Below are 13,625 nucleotides of genomic sequence, written 5' to 3'. Positions count from 1 at the left end.
CTACCTAAGAGTCTATGGCACTTTCGGCTTGGGCTAGCACCAGAATTTCATCTAATGTGTGTGCTTCTGCAGAAGCTTCCTCCTGAACGTCTGAGACACACAACCGACTGTGATCTGGGATCTGAGTGCCTCCGTGTTGGAGTAGTTGCCGAAGTTGCAGTGTTTCATTTTTGTGAGGAGCCGCATAACATACGCATCCACGGTTTCACCTTTGATTTGCTTGGTGCTGTGGAAAAGACGCCTCTCATAACCCACATTGGTATGGGTGGTGAAATATGCAGCCAACGCATCTTTCAGGTCTTGGATGGAACCAATGGAGTCACGGGCATTTCGTTGATAATGTCGCGTGTGGCAGAGCCCACTGCCAGCTTCAAAAGACATATTTGGCGAGCATCCTCTATGGGCCCTGTGGCCCCCATATAAAGGTCAAAGTCTCAGATCTATTTTGTCCATCTGGGACCCATGTTGCTTGTGTCTGTAACATCGAATGCCCCTGGCATCTGTGCTTCCAGCATGTCTGGCAGCCTATAAGCGACTTTATCCACCACCTGTGGGCCTTTTCCCAGTTGTCCTTGTCCCTGTGCCTGCGCACCTTGATCCTTGTCTTGGCCCGACATTGTTCACTCTGGTCTCAGTGATGGGCGTGGTGTACTCCACTCTTTATGTCTCCGCCCTGAGAGATTGCCGCCTTCCTTGGCAAGAGCACCATCAGCGTCCAGGCTGTGTCTCACTGGGTGCACCTCTGCCCCTCAGAGAACAGGGATGGCCGCCTCTAGTAGGCACGAGCACCATCCGTTGGATTTCTTATGTCTGTGGGGACTCCTGCCTGCGAGCATTTCTGTGGTGCTGGGCCCTTCCCCTGCTCACCTCACATGGTGATGGCTCCTCCTCATAGTGCTAGGGGCACCGGCTGTCTTGTCATGTTAGTGCTGTGCTCCTTTTCACAGCTGCGGTCCAGGAATGAGACGCTTGCAGCGTTATCAGCCACTGCGGCCCGGATCCTCTCTCCACCCACGTGATGATGGACTTCACAATTTTGCTTGGCACTCCTGCGCCACACGTGAGCTGGCACCCGCTGCTCTGCTGCCTCTTTCCGCATTCTCCTCATGTCGCGGAGAGGGTGCCTGCCTCATCGCCAGTATCGGGGCATGGGGTGGGCCACATAGGGTGCGCATGGCGCACTAAAATAAAACAAGGAGCCAGAGCGTTCTGCTGTACGTCTTCTTTATTTCGATCCTACATGAACTCTGCCCCTCCCCGCCTCCCTCCACCCGCCACTTCCCTTTCCCCTGATGTCACATCCCTTATCCCAAACACCCACCCTCCCCCCGTAACTACGGAGACGTCAACATGACATCATTTAATTGCAACATCGCATCTAACATTATTATCAATATTAACCTAGCCGCATCATGGCTTAGTACAATTTACAAAGTGAAAGCCTCTTGCCTGGGTTGGGACCTAAAATATCTACCTCAACATCAATAACATTTTCATATGTAAAGTGCATGCCTGTCATGAACTCCATAGTTGTGATGTTAAATCCATCAGTTGTGCTTGTTTTGCCACCACAAAACAATGAAAACAGACCCATGTATCCACAACGTGATTGATTCTGTAGAGGTCTGCCAAGGCATTTCTTAGTTACCTCCTTCGACTGTATGCAATTTATCCCCTTTGGCTGGGCTAAAAGACTGAGTAATGCACACTTAAAATCACAGCCGGGCATGCTGGGGTTCCATGTGATAATGTCCCTGCAAAAATGTCACCTGGCAAAAATGTCACCAGAAAATGGCTATTTTCTGCAGGGACATTATCACATTGAACATGCGGGGCACACCCCTGCAACCCCCAAAACCTTTTTTTTTCCTGGGGAGTGGTGGAGACTACCACAACACTTACTCCCCTTCACCCCATATATATGGTCACCATATTTAATGTTGCCACAACCATTTCCCCCGCGACATTATGCATGGCAAGCATATATATGTGGAAATATCACTGGATACCCATGCTGGATATGCACGTATCTCTGCAGTAGGTGAATTAACTTACTATGATACGTTACTGTAGCGTTTCATGTGCTTTATTATCTGGATGACCTAGACTGATGAACATCATTCTATGTTCACTTGCTAAAGCCATATCCAGCCTTCCTCCCCACTCACTTGTCACTTTCCCCAAAGACCTGCCTCCTTTCCCTCAGGATTTAATTTTGTTCTTTTTTCTCTGTTGTGTTTTTTTTCCCCTAAAGCTTACCCGAAAGAACTTCACTTGAACTTCCCTCGAGGTGTATGGCTTCTTAAGGGTGTTCTGACAGATGTAAGCCCTATAAAACAACTGCTATAATCCACAAACATTTCCAAATCTCAGCCCGCCAATCACTTAAAAAAATATTGTCGTATTTGATCTTATTTGTCATTTCTTCAATTAAGGTCAATAGTGGATGTCGGATAAGGAGGTGAAATAAAAACTGAAAAACATTTTGTGCGGTCTCAGGAATCACACACATGAGATTCCTGGATATTGGTTGTGGGATGGGCCAGAAAAGACAGAACAACAACATTAATTGGAAGTGTCTAATGAGTTGTCTTCACATTTACAGAGAAGGTTTGGGGTTCCATTGTATTGACCTGAGCTGCGAGATTGAGCAGCAGGGGAAGTGACATTTTTAGGTACATTCCTCATTCCATCAGCAGAGTTGATCGGCTCCATGATGAGTATGGTCACCTGGTTGCGCAATGTAGAGAAGCTGACATGTGTATAGGTAGGTCTGCAGCTGGTTAACTAGCGCTTTCTCCTGATCCTTGAGGCAGGGAATCAATGTGGAATTATAAATCCAGTACTCTATCATTCACAGTGATGTGTCGAACGAAATCCAGAGCTTTTTGGTTTTACCTTCAAATGCAGAAAATGTGCACAGCATCACTTGCTGTTGAAATTGTAGCTCATCTAAAATGTCATATTGAGCAAACTAGTAAACGGACCAATCTTGTGTGCCATTTATGGGCAGTTACCTCATTTACTCATGCTAACACATGGGCTGAGAAGGGGGAGATTTCAAAGAGCTTACCAGAGACTTCACTAAGGCAGAGCAGTATCTGTATGTCATCAGAATACATTTCAAAGAGAAAGCTGAAGAATCTCTAATGTGCGCCAGGGGACCATGTGCAATTGCACTGGCCAAAAGAACATTACTAAACTTTGGAGAGCACAGAACGTTATTTCACAGGAATTTGGCAGGCACTGTCTTTACTTCACATCATGCGAACAGCCTTGCTTGCAGGACGCAGTTCATTATGGAGAGTTGTCAAATGTCTCCTTTAATATCTGTAGAAGTGCGATACAGTTCTGCAAACTCTAAATTATACATTTTCTGGCCTACAAATGTGGACATTCCTGTATGGTTTGGAAGGCTAAATATTGCCCTGCTTAAACATTTGAGAGTAAATGGCTTACTTGGCAAATAAAAATGTAATTGTTTATTAAGGTGAGGAATGCGTCACAAATATCCTCCCTTTCTAAATCACAGTACAATCCAGACGTCAGGGCACCAGGTTGGTTTTTTGATGGTCTGTGTATAGGCATTGGAATTGGAGGAAGGTCCATCTCTGAGCCTCCATATTTGGAAGTAAGATTTTAGACAAACTGCAATGCATGGAAAGGTATGACTTTCTTATTCCAATTTAGTGGAGTTTTCAATTGGCTGATATCCTGACCGCCTTGGATAAACAAGGCTACCATGATTATATAACACAAGTAGCAATTTTATCTTGCATGACTCACCGTCTTCTTAGCAGTAATTCTAAGACCGCACATGTTTTTTGGATGGGCTCATTTTTTTGAGACCCAGGGTTTGATCAGATTAAATGGGAACATGCTAGTTGACTGTACTCTGCTACCACATGGCAAAATGGGGATATTTCTTCCTTTGTTGATTATATTTTGACTTCTAAGCTTCTTGAATACTGCAGTCATTGTCAAGTAGTTTACACATGTCTTGGCGATCACTACTGGCTTTGTGCCCCCTTTGAGTTGGGCCTTTGTGGTGGCAGGCCAAATGCTGTTCCTTCTCATTACGTAGTTTCCTCTAATGGTAATCATATCTTCTGGTGTGAAAAAAAACTATTAACAAATATAATTATTTGATTTGTGATTTTTGTAATACTTCTACTCCTTCATAGATGTCTAGCACACAATCTCCTTTATATTTTAACAGGGGCATTAGTGAAACAATACTTTCACTTATTGATTGTTGTCAGGAGGACGCTGCTCTCAAAACCTAACTTGAGTGAGAACTCATCCTCATGATTACCTCATAACTTATAAAAGAAAGACCAGCTTGTCAAAATAAGACTGATAGCAAATAACTTTTCAACCAGACTATGTTGGAGAGGTATCACACCTCAAACAACTGTAAGAAAACTGGATTTAGTTACATACATTCTTGATGGGTCTTCCCAGACTCCTCCCTCTTGGTCACCTCTAGGCCCAATGATGTTTCTTCTGTGTCCCCCTCCCATGATCTATGCTTGTGGACTGGCAGGAGGCCCCACCTCCTTTCCTTTCTCCCAGTTCGTTTAGTGCTATGGCTCTCTGCCCCAGCCCCTCCACATGTCTCTTCCCCACCAGTCAGCTTTTGAGATGCAAATCGTGCCAAGGTGGATATGCTCGCCTCCTCCCTTCTGCATCCTGGCCAAACCCTGGGGAGCCTTGAGGTGGGCCTGTGTGCCTGCCATCAGAGTCTTTCTCACCTGGCCACCGCCGCTGTTTCTCTTCTGTCCCCAATGGCGCTCCTTCCCACTCAGGTACTCCTCTCTCTGGCAATCCCTTGTTGGGAGGTGTCTGCAGCGCTCACCCCTCTGGCTCTGTTGCTTTTCCCAATTGTGGCTTCCCCACCACACCGTGACCAGGTAAATAGCCATAAAGACTAATTAACATGTTTTATCCTTGAATTAATTGACTGTTTTTTAAATTGTTTGGCAGGGTTATGTTTTCTTTTTCCTTTTACTTCTTTTTCTTTTTTTCTTTTTCACACTTCATGTGAAATGTTATGTATGTGTTTACTCATTTGTTCTTTTCTTTTACTTTTAAACTGAGAGAGGTTTATAATAAACCTTTGCAGAATAAAAGAAAATAGTGGAGTTTTTAGTTTTACTAAAAAGGCTAAACTGAATCACTGGTCAGCAGAGTTAGATAGTACTAAAAGCATGAGAATGAATGACGCTGCTGGTTAACCTTCACAAAGGATGGCAAGAGTTTCTCATGGAAAATCAGTATAAGTGGTTTCTGTTTCCCTAATGGTTCAGAATCCTAAATGATGGGTTGAATTCCAAGCCGAAAAGTGGAATGTATTCAATGTTATTTTGGAAGTCGAACTTCTTCAATGTTTGAAACTGTGGGAGTAAATGGCTTCCATGAAAAACACTGAAATGTGTAAGAAGGTAGTAGACATCTCCTGCGATCTGTGTTATAAAAATGTTACGAAAAAACAGCACAAACTAGTTCATGTATTTGTTAGACTAGCAACGTGACCACAGAAACTGACAATTAAAAGACCATCAACAAGTTTAAGAATACTTCTTGTCCTAAAGAACTGGAAGTGCAATTTTGAACACACCGCAATCTATGGAGTTAAACATTTCTACAATGGGCCTAGTTCAAGCACTGCGTGCCCCACACATGAAAATGACCGCAACAGGTGAAAAATAGCAACGCGTGGGGTCAATATCAGATACTTAAATTAGTATAAATAGCCGTACAGTATATATAAGGGATGGACCAGCCACTTTTTCTCCTAAACGATAGTCCCGAACTCCCACCCAAAACAATTATCAGTAAAATGACTCGTATCTAAATAAAATAAGGATCAGCATAGTTGGTCCTGACTGCCTGCTTCCACCAGGAATACTCAATGAGCTAAATACAATACGTCCTCTTTTTTATTATGCTTCCACCTACATACCTATAATTGATCAGTGGTACAACTGCCTGATCTGAAGAGGACTCCATCACGCAGGCTCTAACAGAAGCAACACAGTTTTCAAAGTTCCAAAGCATTGTACCAAAACCTCTCCGGACCCCAAGGTTCCAGCAATTGAGGAGAAATTGAGGATACATTGTACAGAATCAACAACCTCCTAGATAAAATATGACAAAACATACAATCAACCCCCCACAGCATAGATCATCTACAAGGCAGGCACAAGTAGCACAGCAGCACACCTGCCAGCTAAGCGCCAGAAATCTGGTTGCACTTGTGCCTCATGCAGCAAATCGATGTACCGGCTCGAATCATAACTCATCTACCAAGAGAGGCTCTGCAAACAATATTTCTCTTGTCAAGTCCATACCATCGGGAACTCGATCCTGGTATTGGCTCAAAATGCCCCAACAATTATCCCCATGCACAGACTGCAAATCACAGTACTGCACTACTGTTAAAAGATGCCAGTCGAAACGCTGGCTTCTCACACACTGCTGTTCTCGATCTGAGTCCATGCTTCAAACAATAAAATAAAATACAAAGAACTTAACAGGCAAGAGTGTTGAGTACAACAGACACACAGTACTGTGCATGTACAAAAACACAGCAGCACTGTGTTGAGTTGCAGGTAGTCACCATGTGGCCGGGGAGTTGCTTGAGAGTATAGGTAATGTCAAAGCGTGACAGAAATGGACAGGTTTTCAGTTCTTTTCAGAACAGGAGGTCAGAGGGAGTGGACCACAGCATAGCAGGAGAACTACTGTTTCCCAGTTTTCTCCTTGTTGGCCTATCTAGTTTCAAGTCTGACAATAGTCTCACTAGTGTAGGCTAGTGCTTGGTACTCATGTGCACCAGTGAGTGCAGGGAGAAAGCATTGAAGGCAGAGTTACGTAAAGGGCAAACAGGCAAACAGCCAACTACAGGGCTTTAAGCAGATGTGCTTTGAGTTATTACTTGTGGAAGAAACAATGGGCCTCATTATAAGTTTGGGGTTAGCCTTGCCGGTAAAACTGGCAGGCTGCCGGCAAACTTCTGAAAAATTCCAGCACCCGCGAATGGGCACTTACCGGGTCATTACAGCCCTGCCGGATCCAGTAATTGTAGATTCACGGGCGCCGGAATGGAATGCTCTCCATTCCCATTTGAGTCCCATAGGGCTCAATGGGAATGGGGAGGTCGGATGCACCGGCACCATTCAGAATGATGCCGGTGCATTCGACATGCTCTGCCCCGGGTGCCGGTGCACCCGCAAACAGAACTCGTGGTTTGCCGGTCCGGTAACTAAGGTACTTGCAAGCTTACCGGTACCATAGTTACCAGACCGGCAAACTTATAATGAGGCCCAATGTTATGAAAATATGTTATTGCATTCTGCACATGGCTGTACGCGTGGCTCATACCTGACACCTCCCTGTGTGGGGAGAGAACATGGTATAGATGCCTTGTGAATGAGTGTTTGTGGGTGGCAATCTCACATGTTTGGAATTTCCACAAATTCTGCAGCCATGCCTATTCAGTTGTTTTCGCATGTCCACATATCTTGAACATTATTAGGAGGATGTGTTTCACATGAAGCAAACTGGCTGCGTATGCATCCTTATTAGCGTGTGTTCTCTCTATCTCTCCACAGCTCCACAGACAGTATGGCACGTTGTACTCATTGTACCTGGGACCCCAGCGTTACGTGGTGCTCTGTGGATACAAAACTGTGAAGGAGGCCCTGATTGACCGAGCTGAAGAATTTAGTGGCCGAGGAAATTATCCTCTCTTCTACAATTTTACCAAAGGCAACGGTGAGGAGGACTGGAATCGGGGTTCTGTGACACGAGCAAGCTGCTGCCTAAAGAAGTCAAGCTAGCTGTCTCTATTTGTATTGATTTATTTAGGCACTTTGTAAAATGCCAACATGTCCCAATGTGGCCTCTTTCAAGTGCTGATTGGTCATATGTAATTTGTATAGAAGTTTGACATGTCAGATTTGACACATTTAAGTAGGGCTCACTGTGCACATATTTGCTTGCCACTGTGTCGTTTTGTATCATCTATGTGAATGTCACATATTAGCCACAGATCTCAGAGGCTTTCCCCTCGTACTCACTATGGTGTTCTGAGTAGATCATGACATAGGCAGGGCAAGGCCCACTAATCTTCTCTATGGTCACCATTCAGTGGCACTAGGGGGAGGGCATAGAAGGCAACGCTCTCAGGACAGACTGAGATGGGTGCACTCACAGAGATGTATTTGATCATTTAAGAGATTTCCACACTTATGTTTATCTTACATGCCTTATGTCTGTTAAATGTAAGTGTAATATGTCTGATATTCTTTGAAAGGCCGAACTTGGAACTATTTGAGTTTTCATTACATTCACGTGGATAAGAACCTGCATCAAGAGGGGGATTAGTAGCGTAGCCTTCGGTTTCTGCTCATCTCTGTATGTGATGGCCACCCGGATCCTAAATGAGTGAGAGATGCAGCCCGTACTATTTAACCAGCTGCCTCCAGGGCTCAGTGAAATTTTCTTGATTTAAAACTGGTACAAGCACAAGCCATCCTTGTGTATCCACAGCTGGTATTCTCTAACCCCTTCTTGCACTGCTAAGTAGACTATCAATGACTTTATGGGCATATAGCTGAGTCATGCGCCTGCCCTAACAGAACCCTGTTGCCCTGTGCCATTGTGCCATTTGCGATGGATGCATAATTTGTTGCAGAGCACTAGCTCCCCAATCCGAAAAGCCCCATAGAAAACTGTCACAAACACTGCCCTAAACATCAAGCATTCATACTGGTCCATGCAGACCCCCTGCAGCGCTGCTACAATAGCAACCAGTTTCCCAGGTTTGGTTCCAATGGCTTTCCCCCACCCAGGCAGCACTTTCTTAAATTCAAAATACCTGGCACCCCTTTCAACCCGGCCAATCAGCTGAAAAATCCTATCGCTGCTACCTGCCCCAGGCCATCGCTAACAACCCATCCCTGGCATGCAAGCATTGCAAGTATTACAATAGCGTATCACACACAATTAAAGTGATGTGACTCCTTCAAAGTGCACACCTTCTTCTGTGGCAGCCTGTACACTCCCACCTCAGAATCTAAATCAATATCCAGAAAGGTCAACCGTGTCACTGATCCTTACAGCTTTTCTGGGCCAGTGGCACTCCTAAACTACCTGCCACCGTTTGTAAGACAAACAGGGCCATTGCTGATTCTTGTGATGCAGCGGGGCCTAAAAACAAGAAATCATGAAGGTTGTGCAGTAAACTTCTGTACCCTGATACTCTCCTGGTGACCCACTCCAAAAAGGTATTGATGTTTTTGAAGAATGCGCTCTATGTCTGCCTTTGCCATTATTGCTCCAACCCCCAGATTCTGAAGGCAAATGAAAGCCTGCTCAATAGAAGCATACTGCACTGCATGCACACTTTCCCCAATTGCGTCATTCCCTGACCCACCCTTTGGAAATGACAGGTTATGAATCAATCAGAACTGTCCATTCTCGTTCTTAAGCACCAAACCCAATGGTGAATATACCAAAGATTGGAAAGGTGGAACCAGGAAAGGACCAGCCACCCTTCCCAACAACACATCTTTTGTTATCTTCCTCTTTACCACTTGATGTTCACCACGACCAACCAAGACCGTGAGACCACTGACGCTGACACACCTATGGCAGGTGCAGGCAACTCCTCCCAGAATATCCAATAAAGTATCTGCCCTTCCTCCACCGAAGGGTACCTCCTCAACCACTTTAACAATGGACCCAGCTTCATCAGTGCAATCATGTGCCCATTCCCGCCCCAACACCAGTTCCCCCCTTTTGCCCTTGTAGCCGGGCCACCAGCATATTTCTGCTCTTTTTCGTTGCTCTGTCTGTGACATTGCAACTCCATTTGGCACCTGAAACCACAAAAGGAACTGATGTGATGGAACTTGCAGGATGTTGCTGACTTGTCATAGGACATTCTGTTAAATCCCCACGAGGCCCTGCCTCTTCTTCCAATCTAGGCTCCTTCTCCGAAAGGAACAGCCCATCCCTTACAAGCTCCTGCCCTGCTGCCTTCATCAATGGCTGCTTGATGGCTGTATTATTCAGGCAAATATCTACTGCATTCATGCTCCAGTAAAACCTGACACTATTAGCCTTTGTAAAATCTAAATTGTTCATCATCCACTAGTATATGGAGAGAAACCTTGAGATCATTTTATTATCGTCCTTTCTATTGGAGGTTTCTAATTCTCCTCCGTTTTTGGGTGCACACTTCTTCGCTGACCCCAGACTGGCTGCTGTGGGTGGTCACCACTGCACCCTGGCATGATCCATCCTTCAAATTCACGTCTGCTGTTGATTACCTTTTGGCCCTACTGCAAGTGCTACAGACCGTGCCACCCATGGATGCACAGGTGCAGATCCCTTTGTGCCACGTGGAGGCAAACCGCACAGAGCAGCACAACCTGCCAGCCATTGGCCTACTGGCAGCACCCATTGCACCCATGGTAAGGCTTGTGGGTGGTGTGACGACATTCAAAGTCCAAAACCCTGGGACACTTATGGTGATTTTGTTCCATATTGGAAATCCCTCCATCCCTTGTTTTCTGGTACACCGACAATCCAGGCAGGGGATCTGCCCCATATCTTGAACCCCCCTTTCATCTGCCACTGTTTGCTCAATGGGTATCATGCCAGCAGCCTTGCACTGAGGGACGCCAACCTCGCTCACCACATGAACCTCCATAAACCACTGGTCTGCATCTTTTTCATGCTCATTCTGCTCCCCCTTCCCAACCACTCTAGCCACTCTCCTCTTTCTTGTCAGGCAAGGGAATGCTATCTAGGGTGGCACCCCTTTCCACCTGGGCCTGGGTACCATTTGCTTGCCGATACCCAGTGCAAGCATATTCGGAGCAAGCTTTGTCCTTTCATCACTTCCTCCACATACTCCAAAGATCCAGCAGGTGTGTCCATCATGACCTGTGGCCTAATCTCTGCACCTCACATTGCCGCGTGCGGAGGTCTAGCGTCCTATACTATCTTCATTGCTGGGGTCTCACAGTGTGCCTGGCTTTCACTTACCTCCCACACGCTGTGCCACAGATCCTGCAAACTACTCCTCACTGATGATGCCCAACAAGGCTGAAACATGTCTTGGGATGTTTGTGGTCTCGTGCAGAAGGGATGTGACTGAGCAGTTCGGGCTGGACTGCCCCTTTTGGGGTAGGACCAACCCTGATTTGCATAAGGTTTTCCCCCTTCTGTAATGGCCTGGCAGGCTGAAAAACGATGGTCTGGAGGGTTGCCCAGAGCTGTGCCTGTGGTTAAAACTAATTCAAAACCTCCCAGCCATCACCTTTTTGTTTTTCTAAAGCCACCCCGAGTGGGACGGGTATGCCCAGAAAAGGGTCCCGATTCTGTTGGGCCTAGAGACCCAAGCTACTCCTCAATGATGACGCCCAACAAGACTGAAACATGTCTGGGGATGCTTGTGGTCTCGTGCAGAAGGGATGTGACCGAGCAGTTTGGGCTGGACTGCCCCTTTTGGGATATTACCAGGCCTGATTTGCATATGGTTTTTCCCCTTCTGTAATGGCTTGGCAGGTTGAAAAACGATGGTCTGGAGGGTTGCCCAGAGCTGTGCCTGTGGTTAAGATTAATTCAAAACCTACCAGCCATCACCTTTTTGTTTTCCTAAAGTCACCCCGAGTGGAACAGGTATGCCTAGACAAGGGTGCTGAGTGTGCCGGGCCTAGAGACCCAAGCTACTCCTCACTGATGATGCCAAACAAGGCTGAAACATGTCTGGGGATGCTTGTGGTCTCGTGCAGAAGGGATGTGACCTAGCAGTTTGGGCTGAACTGCCCCTTTGTGGTAGGACCAAGCCTGATTTGCATATGGTTTTTCCCCTTCTGTAATGGCTTGGCAGGTAGAAAAACAATGGTCTGCAGGGTTTCCCAGAGCTATGCTCATGGTTAAGATTCATTCAAAACCTTCCAGCCATCACCTTTTTGTTTCGCCAGATCCTGTAGACCCTGTTTCCTCTGCCCTACGGCACCCTTGGACCGCTCCTCACCATCCACAGAACACCCTGCCCCCATGATGCCCTTCTCCATCATTCCATAGGCCCTGCCACCTGATCTACACCTCACAGGCCCTCTTGCCTGTCTGGAGCTCCACTGCAACCTCGGGCCTGGCTGTCTGGAGCTCCTCTGCAACCTCCGGGCCGCTGCTGCCTGCTCTAAACAATGAACTTCTCAGTCATCGTCATATGATGACACTGACCCTCTTCTTCACTCACTTACCTCTGCTGACCCTTTGTCCTGACTTACGTTTGATGACACAGATCTGCCCGTCAGTGCCTCTTTTCTTGATGTCCATCCCTCCTGAACTGCCTGCTTTGAAATAAAACCTCTGATTGGACAGCCTCCTGTTCCAACATAATACTTCTTGTTGGTCATCTGCATTCCTTGTTCGGCCGCTAGGCCGCTTCGTGAGTTGTGTTGTGCCTGTGCAGCTCTCTCTCCTATCCCTTTATTCCTCTATCTCTTATGCTTATGGCACTTTCTATCCCTCCCATCTATTCTAACTGCTATACTGTCAACTATCCTCTCTTTCTCATGAGGTCTGGAAGAAAAAAGTTCAAAAAGGATCTCCTGTCTTCTCATCGTAGTCTACCTATCGCTTACACCTAGGTCAGTGCTACTTCCAGACAGATTGTCACTGATTTACTCTTTTCTGTCCCATCTCCAGAACTCTGGACTCCTCACCTGATCTCTCTCTCCCCTTCCTCTTCCTCAGCCTTTAATTGTGGCACTAGATGTGAAGTACTCTTGGCAGGCGTTTCATCATTTAGGTGTATCATTAATGTCTATTGCAATGGCACTATCATGTCTCAGATTCCTCAACACAACCTTCTCCTCATTTGACCAGTTCCTGCCTGCTCTTATCAACTCCATTCCCTCTCCTGCTACCCCTCCATCCTCTTTCTTCCCCACACCACCATCTCCTCTGGTAGGTGTACCACCCCCCTGCACCGCACCTAGAAAAACATTCAAAGGTGATGAGCTGCTTCACTTAGCTACACTTAATGCTTGTTCTGCTATCAAACATTCCTCCAACATCTGCCTCCTCCTTGAAGACTTTGACCTTGACGTCCTCACTCTCACCAAGATGTGGTTCAATGCCAGCTCAGTCACTGCTTTTGACTCCCTTCTCCCTGATGGCTGCAAGAAGATATGGGTGCACTCACAGAGATGTATTTGATCATTTAAGAGATTTCCACACTTATGTTTATCTTACATGCCTTGTCCCAACTGTGCTGTCGGCGGAGTAGCCCTGATCTTCCCTGAGAGGGACAGTTCTTCCCTCATGCCCTCCCAGCCCTACTCTTCCTTTGCAAGCCTGGTCTGCAAGCTTGGCATCTCTCCTACTTCTTCCTTGACCATTGCCACCCTCTCCAGGCCCCGAGGCCATATTTCCTCTTTCCTTTCAGAATGGGCCAATTTCTCCTCCTCTCTTCTGACTTATTGCTCTAAACTCCTACTTCCGGGTGATTTCAACATCCACCTAGATTCTTCAGTCATGGCCTCTACTCCTCTTGTCCTACCCACTCAGCTGGACATACTGTCCAAACCTTCATCCAT

General features: G+C 46.3%; 1 protein-coding gene across 1 annotated transcript in view; it reads left to right on the top strand.

Annotated features, from left to right (window-relative positions):
- LOC138566789 (cytochrome P450 2F2-like) overlaps positions 1-13,625 on the top strand; it is a 948,082-nt gene that overhangs the window by 301,454 nt on the left and 633,003 nt on the right. Inside the window, exon 3 of the mRNA XM_069644443.1 lies at positions 7,617-7,779. Within this exon, the coding sequence (XP_069500544.1) occupies positions 7,617-7,779 (163 nt within the window). The remainder of the gene's footprint in view (positions 1-7,616; positions 7,780-13,625) is intronic.

The sequence above is a fragment of the Ambystoma mexicanum genome, chromosome 2p (genome assembly GCF_040938575.1).
Source record: "Ambystoma mexicanum isolate Mex_15411 chromosome 2p, UKY_AmexF1_1, whole genome shotgun sequence".
NCBI lineage: Eukaryota > Metazoa > Chordata > Amphibia > Caudata > Ambystomatidae > Ambystoma > Ambystoma mexicanum.
The sequence above is the reverse complement of the archived record's forward strand: the minus strand, read 5'-3'. Positions and strand labels throughout refer to the sequence as shown.